This window comes from Trachemys scripta, chromosome 7 (assembly GCF_013100865.1).
Source record: "Trachemys scripta elegans isolate TJP31775 chromosome 7, CAS_Tse_1.0, whole genome shotgun sequence".
NCBI classification, from domain to species: domain Eukaryota; kingdom Metazoa; phylum Chordata; order Testudines; family Emydidae; genus Trachemys; species Trachemys scripta.
The window spans coordinates 95466732-95490114 of record NC_048304.1 but is presented as its reverse complement, the minus strand read 5'-3'; the positions used below and the strand labels follow the sequence as shown (position 1 = coordinate 95490114).

Here is a 23383-nt window from a genome sequence, read left to right as displayed (position 1 = left end):
CATAAACCAGAGCTTTGGCATGCAAAGAACTGAACATAGCGTGTGGTACCAGGAAGTTTGTTAAGAGTATGTGGAAATAGACCTAGTTGCTCGCAAATAAAAACGAGCCTAGTAAATAAAAGATAGCAACTGGCATTGCAACACACTGCTTGACACTCAGCTAGCCAGGTAAGAAAAAACGGAGGGCAATTGGGGCCACATGTTTCTTGATAGCTGCTGGTCTGTACATTTGGATCCATGAAGGGATTTGCACAAGCCGTATTGGTCACTGTTTTTCTTGATGGTTCCAGGCTCAGCGCAGATGCTTATGTATTCTACAAGTGAGGATATGCCGAGCCAGTTTTCACAGGAGAACAAATACTTATGAACACGTCAGTGAAAGGGTTTAAAAGAAAAGTAATATAAATTTGGGAAAAATAAAATTTAGAAGAGGATCACTTGTTGAAGAACACGGATACCGTAAAGGTAACTTTTCATTCTCCTCTGGACCCCACCTCAGAGGACTGACCTCTTCAGTAATCCATTTTAACTCCATTTGTTGTGTAGTTTGTTTTGCTATTTCTCCTCCTTCACATGTTTGAAGTCGGTTTCCCGTTATTTGGACCTTCCGTACACTCCATTTATATATCCAAATATAAATTAAATGCATGCAGTTGAGCATAGCTGTCAGACACTAACAATGAATCTATAAGGTCTCACTAGACACTTCATTTCCTTGCTACCAAGTCATTCTGTTAGTGGCACAAATATTGAACATAAACCTGAACAGCTAAAATACATGATTATATTACCATCAGCCATGCAAAGTATTTTTTCAAGTGCTGCGTGCTGTACAAGTTATAATCTAATAATATTTTAATACCGACAAAACATTTGGTTTTTCTTACAATTTTAAAATCTTAAATTCACTTTACTTTTACCTAAGGTTGGAAACAATCTGTGTTCTTCTCATTCACGTTAGGATGAAAGGAAAACTAGGGTATTTTGTCACATTTCTTGCAACACAGGTATTGTAAAGCACTATTAACCATTTGCTGCACTGCCAACCCCAAGCTTTCAAAAATCATGATTTTAAAACACTGGATTATTTTTATTTGCATTTAGGTTACTGAGCCTATAGGGTGCACACTGTTCATATATTCAGGCTTTTCTCCATTACCTTGGACTCCATTGTCCGCAATATGCAAGTGTGTCATATCTTCTTCACCACATATGAATTACCATCACCAAGATGCCCCAGTGCTTGGATGAGATCAACTTGTGGTTTTTCAATCCAATGAAGGGAGAGGTTATGTTCAGAGACAGAGGAAAGCCCTTTAATTTGCAGGCAGAGTGCATTCTCCTTTGGGTGAAGATGCAAACCTACAATTTGTCAATTAATTCCTTAGGTTTGGGAGTATTCCTAGATTCCTTGCTGATGCTAAGTTAGCCCGTAGCATCTGCAAGTAATGCTTTCTATCATCTCTTTTTGGTAAGGAAATTCTATCCTGTCCAGGCAGATGATTAACTGGCCTCAGTTATACACACCTTCCTTGCCTCCCATACAGCAAATCAGTATATCTTTGCATGAAGCCATCGGCAATCAGGAAACTTCAAGTAGTACTGAATGCTCCAGTGTGTCTGTTCAGCTACACAGGATATCATGAGCACATCAGACCTGTTCTCTGTTCTGTGTATTGGCTTCCCATAGAATACTGAGTTAAGTTCAAGGTCTCAGTCCTTACCTTCAAGTCATAGATTGCGCAGCCCAGGATGTCTGAAGGATCACCTAAAGTTCCAGGATGAAGACCAGGGTTAACAACTCTGTTCCCCAGGCTCTTTTTCACACAAGCAAAATTAGTCTGCTAGACAAGCTTTTGAGAGCCAATCCAAGACTTCCATAGGAACAAAAGCCAATCATAAATCTTACCATTTGCCACTCTGAGTGGATAGCATGCTGCTTTGATCTTGTCTTCTTGCATATAAACACATAGAAGCATGTACTTTAAAAAACAAAAACCCTATCAAAACAAAACAGTATAATACACACACAATTCTACCCCTTTAGGAGAGGATGAGAAAGAAAGGAGAAACCACACATAACAGATGTAAGATGTATTGTTTAGTGTACAACTGGAAGCCACCTAGATACTACCATGATGACTGTGGTATAAGACCTGAATAAAACAGTATGGGCTAGAAACTTTTTTAAAAAGGAGAGCTGAATTCTTGTGTCATCACTTCCCTTAAGGAGCTGGGTCTTTATGAAAACACCAACTATTGCAAGACTCCATAACAATAGTAAGGGTTGGCTACACTGCATTTGGGTGAAAACGTTATCTACGATTTTTCTTAGAAAGATCGTATTTCACTTTTCAGATGCAGTTTCTCTGGTAACATTGAGTTACCTAGGAGATTTACTGCAGTCTGGATGCCCATTCTGTTACCTCAGTTTCCCCTATTCTTGTTGCTAGGCAGGGATTGAAAGTTTTGGGACAGGAGGAAGAATCTGAAATAGTTTTGAAACTTGCTTTGATTTATGATGAACGGGGATGTAGTAGTCCAGATTGTGGGGTGAGAATGTAATTGCCTTCATTTTCACAAATCTAGTTCCATGCACAGAAAGAAGGCTCAATTTAGCAACCAACTTAAAACTTGTAATGTTGTGATCTTCAGAGGTACTGAGCATGTGCAGGTCCCAGTGACCTCAGTCTGAGGTTTAGGTATTCAGCTACTACAGAAATCAGGCCATAAGTTTTCAAAGTGACTTAGTAGCAAAATAAGAAATATTTATCTCACTAAATCTTATAGTGATTGTCATTTAACTAAATACTACGCATGTGTACACATTAAAATCCTCAACCTACAGATTCTAAAATATTCAATAAAGATAAACATCTAATAAGCTTAACATGATATGTTATGTTGTAATGCTGATTTTTAAAGCACATTTAGAATGACTCTCTGTATAGTAATCAACACTGCTGCACAGATGTAGCAAAGGACATTAAAATTTACCATTTTAATACACAGTTTACTCAAACAAGAATTTTAAAAATACAGTTAACTGTCATAAGATGGTCTTGTTTAAAGCATAAGATAGAACAGGAGATCTGTGCTCTCTTCTTAGCTCTGCCATAGATATCATTGTGACCTTGAGCAAGTTTTATGCCTTACTTTACAAGTGTATTCTGAGGTTGAAATAATTACATTTGTGAAGTACTTTGGTTCCTCATTAGAAGATGCTGTAGGAGCATTGTCATGAAGTTTGTTTTAAAAATGATTTGGCTTGATGTGGCTCAGCCATTTGCAGTGAAGAATAGAGCAGGATTTCTTGATAATATCAGCTGACCTCAAAGTGAGGAACACAGCAACAAATGGAGTTATCATAGTAGTATTTTCCTTCTTCCATCGCACCCTTTTTCTCTTTAATAAGTCCGTTCGTTCTTTTTGTCTCTTCAGTTTTAGATAAAGCTGAAGTAGTTTATATTGTTGTGAAACTTTTTGCTATGTATCAAGTTTGGGCCAAATCCTGACCCCACTGTATTTGATGAAGGACTTGGTCCTTTATTTGTTCTAGATATTATTTTAAATATCACAGTGTAAACGAGGGAGAGTTTAAAAGACCCAAAGAGGGGTGGTTAGGTGCCCAATTCCCATTGAGAGGTGACTGTGTTGCCTTTTTTATTTTTATTTTTTTATTTTTTTAAGCCTTTGAAATAAGATGTCAGGTAGTTCAAGCCCAAACGTTAAATGTTATATACCAGTATATTCTTTTGGACAAAACGTGGTAGTAAAATGTTTGCACTCAGTCATTTTATTTTGATTTTAAAATTCTGCTGCAGTATCTAGAACCCAGATGTTTCTGTATTGGCTAGTCCAGTAAAACCAATAAGTTATATTAATCTATTTTCATTGTATAAGCTGTATGCAGTGTAAAAAAAACCAAAAAACAAAAACCCTAAATGGTGAAAAGTTAAACTAGGTTTTAAACTTTTTTTTTTTGTTACCAGTGCATTAGATTATTAATACATTTTTTTAACCTGACGTCCCTTATATTTAAAAAAAGGGCCAGGGTTATGACTTTATAGTACAGTGTTCCAGTTTTTATTAGTTCTGCTTTAAAGGGTGGGTCTGCTTGCCCAGATTCTTCAAGTCATCACCAATGTTAAAGATTTTCAGAACAATATTCAACTCTGTTGCTTCTGTTTATCCCATTGTATTCAGCTGAGAATTAACGGTTTTGTTGGTATGTTAGGCCATGTCTACATTACAAACTTTGGTCGATGCAGATACGTTGGCTTAAAGCCGCTGCAGTTAGTATATCACTTGTGCGTGTGCATACTTGGCTCCTTTTGTCAGTGATGCACACGCTCATCAGAAGTGCCTGTATTGACGCACGGTATAGTGCACCAGGGATAGATTTGCTAGTGTGCAACCTGCCACCGTCCAGTGCACTGTTTTTTGGCAAAGTTTTGGCAATGCATGGTGGAGCAGAAACAAGTTGTGCCAGGGTGACTGGGAGCAAGGGGTCAGCTTCTCAGTGTGCAACTGTCTCCGTGCCATAATGTCTTCTATATCAGAGGTTCTCAACCTTTTTCTTTCTGATGCGCGCCCCCCACCCCATGCTATTAAAAAAAACTCCATGGCCCACTTGTGCCACAATAACTGGTTTTCTGCATATAAAAGCCAGGACTGATGTTAAGGGGTAGCAAGCAGGGCAATTGCCTGGAGCCCCCATGAAGCTACATTGCTCAGGTTTCAGCTTCAGTCCTGAGTGACTGGGCTCAGGGACCTGGGCTTCAGCCCTGTGCCCCAGTGAGTCTAATACTGGCCCTGCTTGTAGGCCCCCCCAAAAAACCTACTCAAGGCCCCCAGACCCCTGGCTGAGAACTACTGATCTATATCCCATAATTTTCATGTATTTTTCAAAATCATACAAATCTGTATGGCTCTCCTTACTATCCACCATCTCTGAGAGCATCATGGAGACTGCACAGCTTTGAACTTTTGTCATGAATGTTGCAAGCACAGGACATACAATCCTCTGGTATTTGCAGAGTCGCAAGAACCACCAAATCAGTGGATCACAACTTTTTGGAGGTTGTTGGTGGTGGTCACAGAGCAGCTCAGGTAGTGGAGTGCTGCTTCTGGGTCTGAGAAACAAGCAATGACTGGTGGGATCACATCGTAATGCAGGCTTGGAATGATGAGCAGTGGCTGCAGAACTTTTGGATGCACAAGCACACATTCCTGGATCTGTGTGCCAGGCTCACCCCAGCCATCCAGCACAGGGACACCAGAATGAGAGCTACATTGATAGTGGAGAAGCAAGTGGCAATTGCACTGTGGAAACTTGCAATGCAATTTTGCTGCCAATCAGTCGGAAGCTATTTTGGAGTTGGAAAATCCATTATGTGGGTCCTTGTAATGCAAGTGTGCAGGGCCATTAATCGCTTCCTGCTATGTAGGACTGTATCTCCTGGCAATGTGCAGGATATAGTGGATGGATTTACAGCAGTAGGGTTCCTGAACTGTGGTGGAGCAATAGACGGCATGCATGTCTCTATTTTGGCACCAGACCACCTTGCCACAGAGTAAATCAACAGAAAAGGCTACTTTTATCTGGTTATGCAAGCATTAGTGGATTGCTGGGGACGCTTCACAGACATCGACGTGGGCCGATCAGGGAAGGTGCATGACGCTCACATCTTTAAGAACATAGGATTTTTCAGAAAACTACAAGCAGGGACTTTCTTTCCTGACTGGATTTCCATTGGGAATGTTGAAATTCCAATAGTTATCTTGGGGGAACCAGCCTATCCCTTGCTCCCCTGGTTCAAGCTCATGACAGCATCGAGATTCAACTATTGCCTCAGCAGGTGCAGAATGACAGTTGAATGTGCTTTTGGTGGATTGAAGGGTCGCTAGTGTTGTTTATTCACAAAATTGGATCTCAGTGAGAAAAATATCCCAATGGCTATAGCTATGTGCTGTGTCCTGCATAATATCTGTGAAGCAAAAGGGGGAAAGTTTTCACAGCCATGGAGCGGCTGTCTGGGTTATTAAGAGAGCTCAATACGGCGCTATACAACTCAGGGAGGCTTTGAAAGAGCACTTCAGCAGTGAGCCACTGTAATTCATTGAGGTGTACTCTGTTTTACCTGGCCCTGCTGTTTTGTGGCCTATTAGGGATTGCTTGGTGTACATGTATAAATATAACACTGTCAATGCATCTATTAATTTTGCTTGTCACTGATCCTACGACTTGCCACACTGTACAGTAACAAGTAATTGGTTGCTTTCAGAACGACTAAGGCACTCAGCAGCATATGTTTTGAACTAATAAAGAGGAATTATGTTCAAAACAATAGAATTTTAAGGTGTAACAAAATCAGTGAAGAGAAAAATCCATGCAGTTTTTAAGCAAATAGATTAAAACTTAATACATTAATACAACGGAACTTATAAAGGGGAAAGAATATTCATATCCACTGTAGCTACACATACACCAGCCTTTCACGGGTCATTGTATGTGAAGCTGGGTTCTTTCATGTCCCCTGGGATAGCATGGTGAGGATAGTGCAGCAGCCCTGGAGGCCACGTGGTATGGTGAGGGAGACTGTAGGGAGGTGCTGCAATGGAGTTCTCCAGGGACTGCACAGGGAGGTGAGCCTGGGATTGTTAAACCTGTAGGTCCACCAGAGTCTGCAGCATCTGTGTTTGCTGGCCTGATGCCTCTCCTTCTTCTTTCCCTGCTGGGATTCCTGGGCCTTTCTCCTCTCCTCTCTTTCTTTCTCTAGGCTATCTGCATTGTTCAAACTCCAGGCCTGGTACTCACTGTCTGATGCAGCACTGGCTTGCAGGATCTCATTGAATGTGTCATCCTAAGTCCTCTTCTTTCTTCTCCTCATCTGGCTCAGGTGTTCTGTGGAAGGGGAATCCCTAAAGGCTGCAATGGCAGAAGCTGCAGATAATACATACAGAGGTACCATTGTCAGTAGTCATAACAGAAAGCAAAACTTAAGATTCACACCTCTCTTCCATTGCTCCCATAAAGTTTTAAACAATACATGCTCATTGACAATTCTGTTTGGGATTGCTTGTACATGCACCACTCTCATTGCAGCCATGGTGAGTATGGCCCACCGGGGTGAGGAGGGAATTGCTTGGTTGCATGAAACTGAGTATAGGGCAATGGCATTGAATACTGGCACTATTTTCCACTGGTGGTGGTAATTTTAGCTGTCATCTCACTCCTTGGGGTAATAAAGGCAGAGAGAGTACAGCTACTGCTGGTGTCTTGAAGCTGGGTGGGCCCATATGCTGCTGCCTGTGTACTGCAGTTATACCTGCCAAAGTTATTGCTGACTGGCATGCAAAAGTATCCTATCACGGAGGAAGAAATAAGTCAGCGCTCCCTAGAAACCTTCAGGAGAGGATTTCAGAGTACCTCCGTGAAAATTTCATCGTGATCTCTCAGGAGGATTCAAGGGAAATCCTTGTGTACATAAACAAGCTGCTCCACATGGTCCTTCTTACCTAACTCTACAGGGCAATGAAAAGCAGATGATAACTTTACCTCTCTGTGTACTACTATATCTTCTAATATGAGTAAATTAATGAAAAGTTGACCACCTCCAAAAAAAAAAAAAAAAGCTCATATATCCCACTTCCTTAACTCTGCCTCTGCTGAAATATTCAGCCATGCTTTTGTCTTCTCAGCTTTTGTTATTGAAACTCCTTTCTGTGTGGCTTTCCAGTTCCAGGTCTCTAAACTCCATCCATGTGCTGAATTCTACTGTCCCAATTCTCACATATACTAAGAAATTCCATACATCCTCAAGAAAACATACATTGGCTCCCAAATTTCAGAATCCACTTCAGAACTCCTCTGGTTGTAAGACTTATGGGCTTGCTTCAGCCCACGTCATGGACCTTATCCTATTCCCTTTCTAGCGCATCAAGCAAAGTACTCCTCTATGCCTGTAGAAGGTTCACTCACTGGTTAGCGTGCTCCCTTGTGCCTGGGCTCAGTGTAGCAGCCCCTGTCTGTCACCCCCTGCTGGCAGGAGCTCGGGCCACCCAGTGCTTTGTCTCTTCTTGTGACTCAGCTCCTCGGTGAGGTCGCTTAGCCTCACCCCTTCCAAAGTCCAAAAAGTCCAAACAAAACCTAAAGTCTAATCTAGGCTCTAATCTAGGCCCCTTTTACGCCAGAGGTTTATACCTTCTTCTTGCAGGGGAGTGGTAGAGGAACCCAGGCCTACCTCCTACTTCAGGTTCTAGCGCAGGGACCCTGTGTTAGACAGCTAAGGTCTGCTTCTTACAATCCTCCACTACTCCTATTGTTGCCTGTTCAGAGGTGTCATTCACGAAGTTGCACCCTGCAGTCCTTTCTTCCTGGAGCTCCATTTCCTGAAGTTTCCTCCCAATCTGCTACTCAGATGCTTCTTCAAGGCAACTTTCAGCCTCTCTAGTAGCCCCTTTCTCGCTACCTGAGCTTGCAGCCTTTTATCCCAGCTGTTGCTAATGGACCACTACTTAGTTGCACCTGGAGAAGTAATTGATCCATCTATTAACAGTTTCCTGGTTGCGATAGTGCGGGGACTGAATACCCCATCATGCTGCCCTTTCACAGAATATCACCATTGATAACACAAAGGTGTAGACTCTGTTATCTGGAACAGTATCCTTGCATCAGACTCATTATATCTCCATCTCTTCTTAATGTGTTACTTCTCTCTACTAGATCTCTTTCATTTTGGGGGGATGTGGTGTGATTGCCCATAAATTTTCACCAGTGCCTTTTGGTTTCTTCTTACAAAGTCTTTAAAACCATATCTCTAATTTATACCATATACTTTCTGTAATCTTGTAATTTAGGTATCTAAAGAATATTTAATATGAAAGACACTATAGAAAATGGTTAGATATTATTTAAGTTCAACGTGATACAATTTTCTATATCATGGCTGTTTTTTATAGATTTCATATCTCTGTGGCTAATTGTTCTTTTTCTAATTTATCTTTCGTTCTACATTTGACATCTTACTAATCGGAAGACAAATGCTGAAGTAACCCATCTATATAAATCACAAGGTAGCTAACTGGATTGAACCATTCCAAGCAAATAAAGAAAAAATAACTGACTGTCAGAATGTATGTGTTGCAGAGTTCATGCCAAAGTTCTGTACACACAATTTAATGACAATCTATTTCTGTTGAAGGAATACAATTTTTTTCTAGACTCTGCCTAGATATTTCCCTAAGAGTACCTATAAAATATTTTTGCATATGATATTAGTGGGGAAGAACTAAAAGAACAGCCAGAATCTTGCCATTGTAAGTGCAATTCCATATCAAGTTTGATATTGTGTAATTAGTGCACTGCATACTAGTCATAATAATTCTGCAATATGCTACTGAATGCATTCCTCATCTCTAACTATGGCCTATTACCTTTTACTTTTTTCTCTGTCACCTAGGCAATTATTTTACTGTTTGAGGAGAAAGAAGAGGCCTTTTTATTTTAGACTCTAAGCTATTGTATTTGCCTATTATACAGTAATCTCATAGCCATTTTTCAAATCGAGGTACATCTGTTCTTTTAGCTTTAAACAAATCTAAACAAAACTCCAGGTTTGGCAGAGAAAATTTGTGTTCTGAAACCTATTTAATCTAGTAAAATTAATCTTGTAATTTCCCCCCCTTCATGCCTCTCACACCGGAATGTCAGGTTCCAGAGTGGTAGCCATGTTCGTCTGTATCAGCAAAAACAACGAGGAGTCCTTGTGGCACTTTAGAGACTAACAAATTTATTTGGGCATAAGCTTTCGTGGGCTAAAACCCACTTCATCAAATGCATGGAGTGGAACATACAGTAGGGAGGTATAAATACACAGCATATGAAAAGATGGAAGTTGGCTTACCAAGTGGGGGGGATCAGTGCTAATGAGCCAATTCAATTTAAGTTGGAAGTAGGCAATTCCTTAATTTCCTGGGTTTTCCCTAATCATTTCTGAAGGTGAGGTTGTTTACTTTTCTGTTCCTGACCTCACTCCAAGGGGCTATTCAGAATTCTTTTGTTATTAGATCAATAATCTCTCCAACCTTCTGTTTCAGGATTCCATGCAGTAACTCTATAGTTTTGCCTATTTTGATACATTAACTCAATCATCTTCAGGTACAATTACTGATATCTTTAGTGTTTCACACTCCTGCCTATTTCTGATTCAGTTGCTGCTGTCCACAGGTCAAGCTAGTGTTTTGTGGTATCCTTCAGGGCGCTCCACGTTTTAGACTGATTTTTTTTATTTTTTGCCTAGGCAATCTGTTAAGCTTTTCAAGCTCAAATCGTCATAATAAAACAAAAACCCATACTTTCTTTTTAAAGCTTCATAAATGGGAGATTTTCAAGATGGCAGCTTCAAGTACTGTGTGTGTGGCAGTTTGTAGGAGACACAGATCTCCATCCTACCTTTTAAAGTAATACTATTGTGCCTCATGAGTATGGGGAAAAAACTTGTTTGGGTTTTTTAAATATTTTTATTTAACTTTCATGGTATAAGATTCCTTCACAACAAATCGTATACCTAACAAATCAAAAACAAATAGATAATGTCTGCTTTGTGTAGTAACATCTTCTGTACACAACTGTATATGCTTATTTTCCTATGCCTTGTGCTGCCAAGGAAAGTCTCTTAAGCTTAGTCCAAGATCCTCCCCCTGCTCTGGCCCCTTAAGCCTTATAAAAGGGCTGTAGCACTATAAAATGGCCCTAAAAGCCCCATGTTTATCATAGGAAGGATTCCCCCAGGTAAGCACTGTGGAAGACTGCCTTAAGGCATGCCAGGGGTAGGGCTGGGAGAAGCATGCGAGGTGTGGGGCTACAGTACACAGCTTGGTGTCCCATTAGGCAGCTCTGGGAAGACTGTTGTAATTTAGACAGGTTCCCATGTCTATGTTGTATTGGGGGCCCTCCAGCTCCTGGAACAGTTATGCTTTGGAAGGGTGCAACTGTGGCTTAAAGCCATTTTAGCCCCCAAGCAGCCCTTCCCCCCTGGCTGTAAACTTTGTCTTGTCTGTTTCCTGTGCTATATGGCATTCTTCTGCTGTTTGGATATTAGTCATTGACATCTTGTTCAAATTTGCACTGGTCGCAACTTACCTCTCCTCCTTCCTACCTTAATAGTCCTCCTTTTAAAACAATTTCATGGTCGCTGTGGGACAGTTAAGATTACTGTTATTGAAACTGAACAACTTGTTCAGACTCATTGATGCTTTACATTCTTGATATATTATCTTCTCACTTACAGCATAATTTACCTATTTTTTTCTGGTTATTCAGCAAAGGAAAAAATCAGCTCAATTTCAGAATCAGCTAGTAGTTTAGTTGTTATGCTGTCACAATAATCCACCAGTTAGGATAGTTGAGGTGTTTTTTTTCTGTTTTGTTTTTTTAAAAGTCAGTTTGATTAATATAAGAGCCTAAATAGACTTAAGTGCTGACAGAGTGTTTACCATTGTACAAGACACAAAGGAAGATATCGTTCCTTGCACTAAGGCTAGGCCTAGAGTTTTTGCCTAGGCAAAGGATGGACGCATACATTGGAAGATCTAAAGAATGGTAACAAATTTAAAATATTTTTAAATAGTGTAGTAAAGCTTGAGGTGCAGGGGAGACAGAAAATATACTCCACATTGCTCTGCTCTTGCATGCCTTATACTTGCCTGTCTAGTCACTCATGTATCTAGAATGACTCCTGTTATGTAATCGAATGTCAATTGTATAGCATTTAAAATGCAAGGTCTTCAGATTAGAATGAGTGTCTATCTTTTGTATTGTACAACATCTGACACAGATAAGTCTCGTGTATGTGGGGGGTCTCTGGGTGCTGCCATTGTCTGCCATAATGGAGTCTGAAAAAAAATATACTTAGTTCTGTTAACCAAAATAAAGTCAGGCATGGTCTACAAGAATAAATATACTGTCAAAATATGCAAAGCAACAGTCCACTTAAATTTAGAAATTGCTTTATTTTCTTTGGTGGTTTGAAGGAATTGGCTTTTCTTAACGTGTCCGCCTCAGCATTGTGTTCTGCTAAAAATAAGTGGTAATCACAACACAAACGGTTCTAATTTTGTCAGTTTGGTTGCTGAAAGTAAGTCGTTTGAAGGCTATTTTTTTTTCCTTTACTGTATCAGAATCCAGCAAGGTATAGCAACTCCTCACTTATCATCCTGGTTAACATTTTTCGCTGATCTATTAGAGAAAAAGCTTGTTTAAAGTTGTGCAGTGCTCCCTTATAACATTAGTCTGCCTGCTTTGTCCACTGCTTGCAGGATTCTCTGGAAGAGTACTCTGTCCTCGTGGGGGCTTGGAACCAGAGTGGGCCAGTAGCCCCCCTATCAGCTCCCCTAAGTTCCCTGTAAGTAGGTGTGCGGCTGGGCTCTCAGTTGCCACGATTCAGGTGTCCCTCCCCCCACTGCCATGTGCTGCTCCTGCCCTCTTCTTTGGAGCTGCTCCCGGGAGCCTCCTGTTTGCTGTGCAGAGGCGGGGGAGAGGAGTACTGATGTCAAGGTGTCCCCCTACTCCTGTACCCCATCTCCATGGGGACGGGGGGGGAGGGGGTGGAAGACACACGACAGCTCAGGATGGAGGGAGCTTGCTGGAAGCTGCTGCTGAGTCTGAACTTGCTGATCTACTTAAAAGGGTAGCATACTTAAAGTGGGGTCAGTGTACTTAAAGGGGCAACGCATGTCTCTATCACACACACACACACATGCACCCTCTCTCCCCCCCCCCCCCAGCACTTTGGAAAGTCAGCGCCTGTGCATGTGCTGTCTGGAGGAGGGAGTGGTGTGCTCCAGCAGGATAGAGTGAGTTCATCATCACTTCCACAGGGAAGTGTTTGCAGCCACTGCCATGCGTCTATTGTGTTTCTTCCCTCCTGCCTCAGTGCATACTGCCTTGTAGAGTGTGAGGCTACATTAACATGTTAACCCTTGAGGGCTCAGCCGAGTGCTAGTTCATCATTTAGGAGCAAGGCATTCCCTGGGAAATATCCCACTGTCTTACTCCACCACCTCACCCAAGCTTCACAATCAGTGTACAGCATTAAATTGTTTAAAATTGTTTAAAACTTATATTGTATATGTATATAATGTCTTTTGTCTGGTGGAAAAAAAAATTCCCTGGAACCTAACCCTCCTTCCCCATTTACATTTATTCTTACGGAGAAATTGGATTTGTTTAACATCATTTCGCTTAAAGTAGCATTTTTCAGGAACATAACTACAACATTAAGCGAGGAGTTACTGTAGTTACATACTTTCAGTTTTAAGTGTCTAAGTTCATGGACTAATGTTTGTTCCAAAGACGCAATTCCTAGTGAAATCTTACTGTACTGTGACAGATTCATCAGGACTTAGCAAAGCTGATGTCTGTTAGCTTTTTTTTACATTGACTGAAAAAAAAGATTAATTGTTTTTTTTTTTTTTTTTTTTATGTCCTTAGAAGTAACTATTAGAATTAAACTGAAGACCAGAAGCAGCAGGTTCTCCTTATGCCATGGATGAGTTTAAGGGAAGCAGAGTCTTATTTAAAAGAAAATCTGTGATATCCTTACCATTTTGTTAGTAAATGTTGTGATTGTATGCAGGTAGTCCTGTTTGTTGGTTGTTCAATTGTAACTGTAAAATTAACTTTATTTTCTGTTTAACTATCTGCTGCTCTCTCCAGGGTGTTTGTGTTTTTTTTTGTTTTTTTTTTAAGATATATTAGAGTATCTGTGCACCATATTGAATAAGGACATCCTTTCAGTTCTAAAGTGTCACAGTACGGGAATCCATGGTCAAGGCCTAGTGTCCCATGCAGCACATTAGATTTAAAATTTATATGTTAAGGATCCAGAATTTCTTCTTCGAGTGCTTGCTCATGTAAATTAGCAGTATCTATAGGGTCAGCTGTGGTGCCCCCTTGAGGGCTGTGCCCACGTGCTGGTATTGAGGTGCCGCCGACCCTACATCCTCTCAGTTCCTTCTTACCACCCATGACGGTTGGTCGGAGCACCTTGTCTTGCAATTGCAAGAGCATTAGTGGTTCTTCAGCAGCCCATTGTTTGTTGTTTTTGTATATAGTTTAGGTACTTAAGTAGCCTTTAAGTTAAGTGTTAGGTAGTTTGGTAGTTGGAGGCCCGGCTGGGACTTCGCCCCAGAACGGGGCATGCCTCACTCTCCCAGCTTCAAACCACGCTCATCATGCAACAGGCCGATGGCTATTAATGACCCCCAGGACAGTTGTCTGAAGTGCTTGGGGTAGTCCCATAGAAAGGACAAGTGCAGAATCTGAAAGAAATTTTGCCCTAGAACCCAAAAGGAGCGGGATATCCACTTGAAGGTCCTCCTTATAGAGGCTGCACTTCCTCCTGCATCAGAGCCTTCCCGCTCGGATCTCACGCCTAGCGCCTCGGCATCGGTGCGGAGCGCACCAGGCTCTGCCCAGCACTGTTCCCCCTTGTTGGTGCCAAAGAAGCGAGAAAAGAAGAAAAGCCTCCATGACACTGGAAGGGAAAGGGGTCTTGGGCAATGGACTTGTGTCAGGCCATGTGCCCGCCCCAGGGCTTCACAGGAGTACCTGTGAGGTCGGAACCCCCAGCCCAGCCAGGGATCCACCTCTGACTCCCGAGAGTAGCAGGGGACCCAGACTTCTCCTAGGGCCCTCGTTGCTCGAAGCAGCCACGGCGGCTAAAGAACAAGCAGGCCAACCAGCACCGCAGACACTGTGCCAGGTGCCGGACTCGGCTAAGGCCCCAGTGCCTAAAGGCAAGCCAGGCGTGGGACCGCCCCATAGGGCAGTGGAGCAGCCTCCATCCTCAGAACGCAGGCATAGATCCCCATCTCTGCAGCCTAGGACCCCAGCATTGCATTTTTGGTCTCCGGTTAGAAGGCCCAGGTCCCCAACACCACACTCCCCCAATGAGACATGGGACACCGGAGTCGAGGCACCCGTCCTTGTATTACCGGTAAGCTTCCCGTCAAAGATTTCCACAGCGCAAGTCACGGTCTCACAGATGGTCCCCACTGAGGGGTGGCACCGGTCTCCATTCCACCGGCTCTGTTTGTCAGGCAGACACCGATCCTCGCCTCGCTGGTCGCTGACCAGGGTCAGTTGCAGACTCAGACCTTGACGGCTCCACTCTGGTCACTGGAAGAACAATGGTTGGACTTGGACTGGGAGTTCAGCCCCTCACCAAGAAGGCATGATTCGCAGCTGATCTGCGAAGCTGGTGCGGTGCTTGAAGCGACAGCATTCCAGCAGGGACAGTGGCCTGTTCAATGGCCGTACTGCTGATTCCATATTCCCACCAGTCCTCCCTGGTTGCCTCAGACAAACTACCACCGATACCGGAGTCTGAACACGTTACCGACTCCGACATGGAGGCAGCACATCGGACTCCAGCACTTAAGGAGCCATCCCCGGAGAAGGAAGGGGAACCCACCCCTCCCCCAGCGGTGCACTCATCATCGCCGTCTCTGGACAAAGCGGTGGCAGGTCCCTCCCAAATGGGCAGTCCCCCAACAACTTCAAGGAGCACCAGGCCCTCCTTAAAATGGTGGCTACCAACTTGAACTTTAAAAATTGAGGAGGTTGCGGTGGAGTCTAACAACCTCTTTAACATTATATCTTCCTCCACCCCGGCCTGGGTTGTGCTATTTGGGCCTTCCAGAAGCCAAGAAGGCCAGAAGCAGTCATTTTGAGGGTGGGCTCGAAGATGCACCCTCCCACTCTTTCCTTAACTGCCTCTGCCCCTTCCCGTCGGCCTGATCTCGGCTGACCTCAGACTGTTGGGTGCTTGAAGTAATATCCTCAGGTTACACCCTGCAGTTTGTGGCTGACCCATCCCTCTTCAGGGATCCTTTTCACAAGCAACTCCTTGTCCAAGAGGTTAAGAATCTCCTGCGCCTGGGGGTGGTGGTGGAGGTCCCTTCCTCTACTTCCTGATCCTGAAAGAAAAAGGGGGCATTTAAGTTAAGTGCATGTAAGCCCATCCTCTCACCACCGCTCATGCTTGCCTGCAATTGTTGAGCCCCATGGCAGCCTGCGCTTAGGTGGTCCGACATGTATGGCGCAGTCTCAGGCCCCTGCAGGTGTGGCTGCATCAGTCTATGTCCCCAACAGACATAGCATGGACTGGGTGGTTTGGGTCCCAGACACATACTAAAAGAACGAGGAGTACTTGTTGCACCTTAGAGACTAACTTAGAGTCATTCACCTGGTGGCAGAATCCTTCATCGGTGTTGGAGGGAGTTCCCTTTGTAGCTCTGTCTCCGTTGGTGACTCTCATCCCTGATGCCTCAGACCTGGGGTGGGGAGCCCACTGGGCGATCTTACCATGCAAGGGTTATGACTGAGTCACAATTGCTCCCTACATGTCAATGTCAGGGAGCTCAGAGTGGTTCGCCTGGCCTGCCAAGACTTCCTACCTCACATAAAAAGCAGGGCAGTCCAGGTCCTGATAGACAATACAGTGGCTATGTTCTGTATCAAAAAGCAAGGCAGAGCCAGATAGTCTGCCCTTTGCCAAGAAGCTCTCCAGCTCTGGGACTTCTGTGTAAAACACGGCATCCGTCTCGTAGCCGCACATCTCGCCAGGGCCAGGAACGATTTGGCAGATCGCCTCAGCAGGACCTTCTCATCTCATCACAAGTGGTCCCTCCATCCGAAAGTGGTCAACATCATCCCCCAGAGGTGGGGAACTCCCCAGGTTCACATCCAGGCAGAACAGGAAATGCCACATTTGCTGCTCAATTCAGGGGATTGACAGAGGCTTCCTGTCAGACGCTTTCCTACTCCCATGGTCGGGGGCTCTGTTGTATGTCTTTCCCCCAGTGCTATTAATTCACAGTGTCATCATGAAGATCAAGCAGGACAGGGTGATGATGGTCCTCATAGCGCCAGGTTGGCCGCGCCAGCACTGGTTCGGCATGTTTCTGAACCTCTTGGTGGCTGCTCCATTACAGCTACTGCTCAGACCACACCTGCAGGCCCAGTTGGGCAGCAGAAAGCCCTCCACATGAACAACCTACCTGGCCAAAGGGAAACAGTTTGCTTCTTGGACCTCGAATAAAGGCATTCCGCCTGTGTGGGCCTCTCTGCAGTTAATTCTGGACTACTTTCTGCATCTCAAGCTCCAAGGCCTGTCCCTTTCATCTACCAAGGCCACTATCCTGGCCTTCCATCACCTGCTCGAAGGTAGGTCAGTTTTCGCCCAGGACATGACTGCCAGGTTCCTCAAGGGCCTCGAGCACCTCTACCCTCACATCAGGAAACCTGTCCCTCCATGGGATCTGAATCTTGTGCTGTCGTGGCTCACTGGGCTCCTCTTCGAGACTCTGGCTTCCTGCTCTCTCCTTCACCTTTCTTGGAAGGTCTCATTCTTGGTTGCAATAACATCTGCCTGCCACGTCTCTGAGATTAAGGCACTTATCTCAGAATCGCCCTAGACGGTCTTTTACAAAGACAAGATCCAGCTGCAGCCTCACCCAGCTTTCCTGCCCAGGATGTTCTCACAGTTTCATATAGGCCAGGACATTTACTTACCTGTCTTTTTTCCAAAGCCACATAAGTCGGAGGAGCGTAGGTTGCATTCCCTAGAAGTCAGAAGGGCGCTAGCCTTCTACATTGAAAGGACCAAGCCATTCTGCAAGTTGACCCAATTGTTTGTCGCGGTGGCCAACGGTAAAAGGTCATCCAGTGTCCGCTCAAAGAATTTCTTCTTGGATCACCAGCTGCATTTGCTGCTGTTACGATCAGGCACAGGTGTCACCTCCAGCAATTGTCATCACCCACTCAGCCAGGGCACAAGCCTCTTCGGCAGCTTTCCTAGTCCAAGTGCGTATTCAGGACATCTGTAGAGTGGCCATCTGGTCGTTCACGTCCTATTATGCACTTACCCAGCAGGCCCGGGACAATGCTGGCTTTGGTAGAGCAGTACTGCAACCCGCTAAACTGTGAACTCCGAGCCCACCTCCATTGATAATGCTTGTGAGTCACCTAGAATGGAATTGACATGAGCAAGCACTCGAAGAAGAAAAAATGCTTACCTGCCTTTTGTGACCATTGTTGTTCAAGATCTGTTGCTCATGTCCATTCCATTACTTACCCTCCTATCCCTCTGTCAGAGTTGTTGGGAAGAAGGAACTGAGAGGGGATAGGATCAGTGGTGCCTATATACCAGTGCATATGCGTGGCACTCAAGGAGGCACCACAGCTGACCCTACGGATACCGCTAAGGCAAAAATCTCAGACGACTGTGCACGTGAGCGCGCACACATCTAGAATGGAATGAGCAACACATCTCAAAAAACAACAGTTACGAACAGTAGGTACCAGTTTTTTATATGGTGCTACTTCCCACCCCCACTTTCCTTTTATTTGGAGCTCTCCAGTTTAGACCAACGTCCTTTTGTTCTTCTTATGACTAAAGTGACAAGGAGAACTCTAAGGGTACATCTACACTACAGCGGGGAGTCGATTTAAGATACGCAAATTCAGCTACGTGAATAGCGTAGCTGAATTCGACATATTGCAGCCGACTTACCCAGTTGTGAGGACGGCGGCAAAATCGACTTCTGCCGCTTTTTGTCGGCGGCGCTTACTACCACCTCCGCTGGTGGAGTTAGAGCGCCGATTTGGGGATCGATTGTCACGTCCCGACGGGACGCGATAAATCGATCCCCGAGAGGTCGATTTCTACCCGCCGATTCAGGCGGGTAGTATAGACCAGACCTAAGAGTCCTACTATAGCATACTGTAAGAGTGGGAGGTGTTGTGGCCGATCACCAATTAACATTTCTCTGAGCCATTGTTTCAGTCTTTGTGTATTACTGTGCTTTGTATTGGTATGTCATTAATCTGCTTGTTGTGCAGATTTTATTTAAAAAGAGCCTCAAAGATACTATAAAATTGAAAGGATAATTTTTATGGAACTTTCACTTCTCTATTGAGCAATTAGGAAAATTTCATCTTGGTATGACCTGCTGCCTAGTAAAACCAGATTTCAAAGACTTGATTATTGGCATTCTTCATCTAGAAATTTCTAGAAAACTTTACAATATACATTGATATATTAGTGCTCCCAGTGTATTTCAATAGAATTTTTAAGAACAGAATTATTGTCTTCAAACCTCATGCAGTTACTACTGTTAAAAATATTAAACCAAAGGCAAATTGACTACATTCAGTAGTATTTGAAGAGTAATTACAGCATAAGTAATCTTTGTTTAGTGTGTTAGAAACAGAATGATTTATTTGGCAAAGTCCTTTTACATGCTTTTAAAAATATATAAAATGTAAATCTAGTTCTAGTTAATTCCAAACATGGTGAGTCTGAAAGCAAGACCAGATATTCTCAGAAACACTTCTCCTTTCTGTCTGTGCACACACCTGTCTATGGCCTCTGACTCTGGCTCGGATTGCAAGCCTATAAAATTGCAGTGTAGGTGTTCAGGGTTGGGCTGGTGTCCGAGCTCTGGCACCCTCCCCCCTCGTGACTCCAGCCTGAGGCTGAATGTCTACACTGCAGATTTGTAGCCCTGTAGCCCGAGCCCCATGAGTCCAAGTCCGCTGACCCATGCCAGCCCGCACGCCTTTTATTGTAATGTGGACATACTCTTAGGTTTAAGTTTCAGCTTTGTTGTGGCTCTTTCTGGTATACAAACTCTTGCAGGGGGAAGAAAGTGCACATGAGCACCCCCACACCTTGAACAGTGTTGGGGAACAATATTGTGATGCGGTGCATCGATCTGCAAATAGAGTTGACCAACAAAATGGTGAAACTGCTTATTCACACAGTGCTATCAGAGGCACAAAATAAAGTGGGGGGGGGAGAAAGGTGGTTCTCCAATCTTGGGGTCATTTCTAAACATAATAAGTACGTTTTCCATTAGTAAGGAGATTTCAAATTGACAATGTCCTTCTAATTTCTCCTTGAGAATAGGATAAGGTTTTAGTAGAACAGTCCTCTCAAATTGAAATAGAAGCAGTCTGAAATCAGAGTTTGAAACACTATTTAAATTATATCTATGGTAGTTTTCTTCCTCTGAAATGCTAAGTATATATAAAGAAAAATCCCAAGTCCCCAGAAATGGCAGATGTACCTGTACAACTGGAAGACTAGGTCATTAAAAATTGTTGCTCGTGCACATACAGAAGATGTCTGCCAACTATAGTAAAGCATTACCAAGGTAACACTTTATTGGAATCATATACTTCATTTGATAATCAGATGCAACATATTTTATCAGGTAAAGTTGTGTGTGTCTGTGTACACATTATTGTAATGAGAGTTTCTGTTAATACTATTAGAGCTATTGCCCCCTTGACTGAAATTTCCTCTTTTAAAGAATACCTGATGTGTTTTGAGTCTGACTTTTTCACGTGCTCAGGGTCTAACTGATTACCTTATTCAGGGTTGGGAAGAAATTCCCCCCCCCCCAGGTCAGATTGACAGGGACCGAGGGTTTTTTAGCCTTCTGTGGCATGGGGCAGGGGTCACTTGCTAGGATCATCTGGGTATATCCCACTAAATCAGTTCCTTGCCATTTATGGGGCCTCAGGGATTGGTGCACCTCAGTCCCTCCTGTTCTCTATCTGTGGCACACAATAGTCTCCTTAGGGCTGTAATACTTTGATCTAATTCTGGTTGTTTGGCTTGCTGTGGGGGTGGCATTTAGTGGCCTATGATATAGAAGTGGTCAGACTAGATGTTCTGGTGGTCCCACCCTGGCCTTAAACTCTGATTGTGACTCTAAAGTCTGCTAAATTAATCAGTTTACTAAATAATGTACAATTTGTTGGTTTTTTATTACAATATCCTTTTTGAAACATCCTTCTCCTTTCTATTGTAGGTCCAGTTGTTTATGTCTTGGACCTTGCAGATCGGCTGATCTCAAAATCATGTCCATTTGCTGCAGCAGGAATAATGGTGGGCTCGATCTACTGGACAGCTGTCACCTATGGAGCTGTGACAGTGATGCAGGTTCAAATTCACTTTTTTCTTACATGTTACTACTTCTGAAATAATTTTCTTAAGATTCTCTTAGCTGAATTTTTTCCTTTTGTATTTTAAAACTGGTGATAGTTTAGAGCTGAAACAGCCACAGCTTTAGAAACATACATCCAGCTGAGTGTGACACAGAGTAACCAGTGTCATCTATTCTTTAGTGCAGAGGCAATGATTTCTTGACATATGAAAGGACTGTAAAAGCACTGTTGGTAGAAGATTCTAAAACAGTAGCCTGATACTGATGTGTACAACAGGGATTCCAGGTATTTTCTTCCTGGCCTGACCTGTTTTTTGGTAGAGTTGCTGTGCACTTTCAAAACAGTTACTGTGCTCCACCTCAGGAAGATGAACAATTTTGTTGTCATTCCTGTGTATGCTTGTAAGGCCCTTTCAGGATGGAAGGTACTATTTGCATACAGTAAATGGCAGATTCAGGCCCCAATTTGGGGTTACGTGTGATCCCTTTGATGATAGCTCTGCCAGTGTAAAGGGGCTGCATAAACCCAGCAGAAATGGCTACTTTGGAATCCCCCAATGATGGGGGTTGCCTCAGATGGCAGAGAAATGACAACATAATTTTTATGTTGCTGACCCTTCACCCGGCTCGCATATTTTCGGCTGCTGCCATGGTCTTTATGGGGCCATTGCAACTTGGATTACATTACTTAGAACTGTAAATTTATTAATAATAAAGCTATTATTTAGTGATGCAGGTACCAGCCCCTGCCTTTAGGTTTCTTTACTGCTGTATACTGAGTCTTCTCTGCCAGATACAGTAATGGGCTTTTTATTAGTGACTAAACTTGGAGTTTATGAAAGTGAATTCTCAGTGCTATATCTGGATGGAGGTGGGGCAACATTAGGAAAGTTTAACATTTTCCAGCTCCTCTAGAACTGCTTGGTGAAAACTTGACAGGATTGGCAGGTTATCCCTCAATTTTTTAATTTTTTTAAATAGGCACCTGGCTTTAAGGAAATAAAAATTATGGATCTATCAAAATCAGCATAGTGAATAAATAAATAAATTAATGGAGATATCCCATCTCCTAGAACTGGAAGGGACCTTGAAAGGTCGAGTCCAGCACCCTGCCTTCACTAGCAGGACCAAGTACTGATTTTGCTCCAGACCCTAAGTGGCCCCCTCAAGGATTGAACTCACAACCCTAGGTTTAGCAAGCCAATGCTCAAACCACTGAGCTATCCCTCCCCATATTTAGGATTATAGTGGTAATCCTAAATATGCACCTCTTAATGAGTCTAATCCTTAAGAAATTAGCTAAATCCCAGGTGTTTAATCTGAGCTGGCTAATTTCTTAAGATTTATTGTGGTCCTTGATTGGGAGAATGGCAGGTTGGGGGCACTATGCTGGAGTGCGGGGCCGGGCTGGGCGCCAGGCCGGGCCGGGAGCCGGTCGTCCGGGGCTGGTCGGCTGGGCCCGCGGGGCCGGGAGCCGGTCGTCCAGGGGCGCGGGGCCGGTCGTCCGGGGGCGCGGGGCCGGTTGGCCGGGAGCCGGCAGTGCTGGGCGGGCCGGGGGTGGGCGGGCCGGGGCCGGCACCCCAGGGCCCGAGCCGACCCAGGCTGGAGCTGCCGGGGGCCAGCCTGGGCCGCGTCTCCTCCCCCCACACTCCCCCTTACCTGCTTCAGGCTTCCCGCGAATCAAATGTTCGCGGGAAGCAGGGGAGGGGGCGGAGACTTTGGGGAGGGGGCAGAGTTGGGGAGGGGGGCATGGGCGGGGCTAGGGGCGGGGCCGGGGCCCTGTGGAGTGTCCTCCATTTGGAGGCACAAAATATGGTAACCCTAAAGTTGAGGAGCAGGATAAGAGTCTCGTAGTTAACTCTCAGTTGGGAGGAGGTTGGTGAGGAAGCTGAAGAGAAATTCTGCATGCATTGTCTTCGCTGCTCTAAGAATTAATTTACTCATTTACCATTTTTTGGGCCACAGTAACTTCAGCTAATACAATCAGTATTACAGGCTGTGTTGACTAATGCACCCTTCAACAATTTTGGAAAAGTAAAGTAGACTTGCCTACTTAACTGAAAAAAAAACTTCCAGAAATGCTGTTGAGAGCTGTGCTGTGGCTAGTTATCTTCACAATATTTTCTTACCTGCCATCACACCCATTCTACTGAAGCTCTGTTTCTGTTTTGTTTTTTTCAAGTGATCTTCAACAGTCTATTCTCTGTGTTGTACCAAATAAAGCCTATGCTGCTCGTTTGTTTTGATACAAACATATTAAGACAGCCAATGTCTAAGACAACCAGTGCTTGTTACATTTCTCACTTTTGTGCTCTGCCTGGACTGTCATTTGAAGGTCATGCAAAAGTTAATTCTTTCT

At 43.8% G+C, this 23383-nt stretch overlaps 1 protein-coding gene across 1 annotated transcript in view; it reads left to right on the top strand.

The window, feature by feature from the left end:
- MARCHF5 (membrane associated ring-CH-type finger 5) overlaps positions 1–23383 on the top strand; it is a 63374-nt gene that overhangs the window by 32141 nt on the left and 7850 nt on the right. The window contains exon 3 of the mRNA XM_034776651.1: positions 20890–21020. Coding sequence (XP_034632542.1) covers positions 20890–21020 — 131 coding nt within the window. The remainder of the gene's footprint in view (positions 1–20889; positions 21021–23383) is intronic.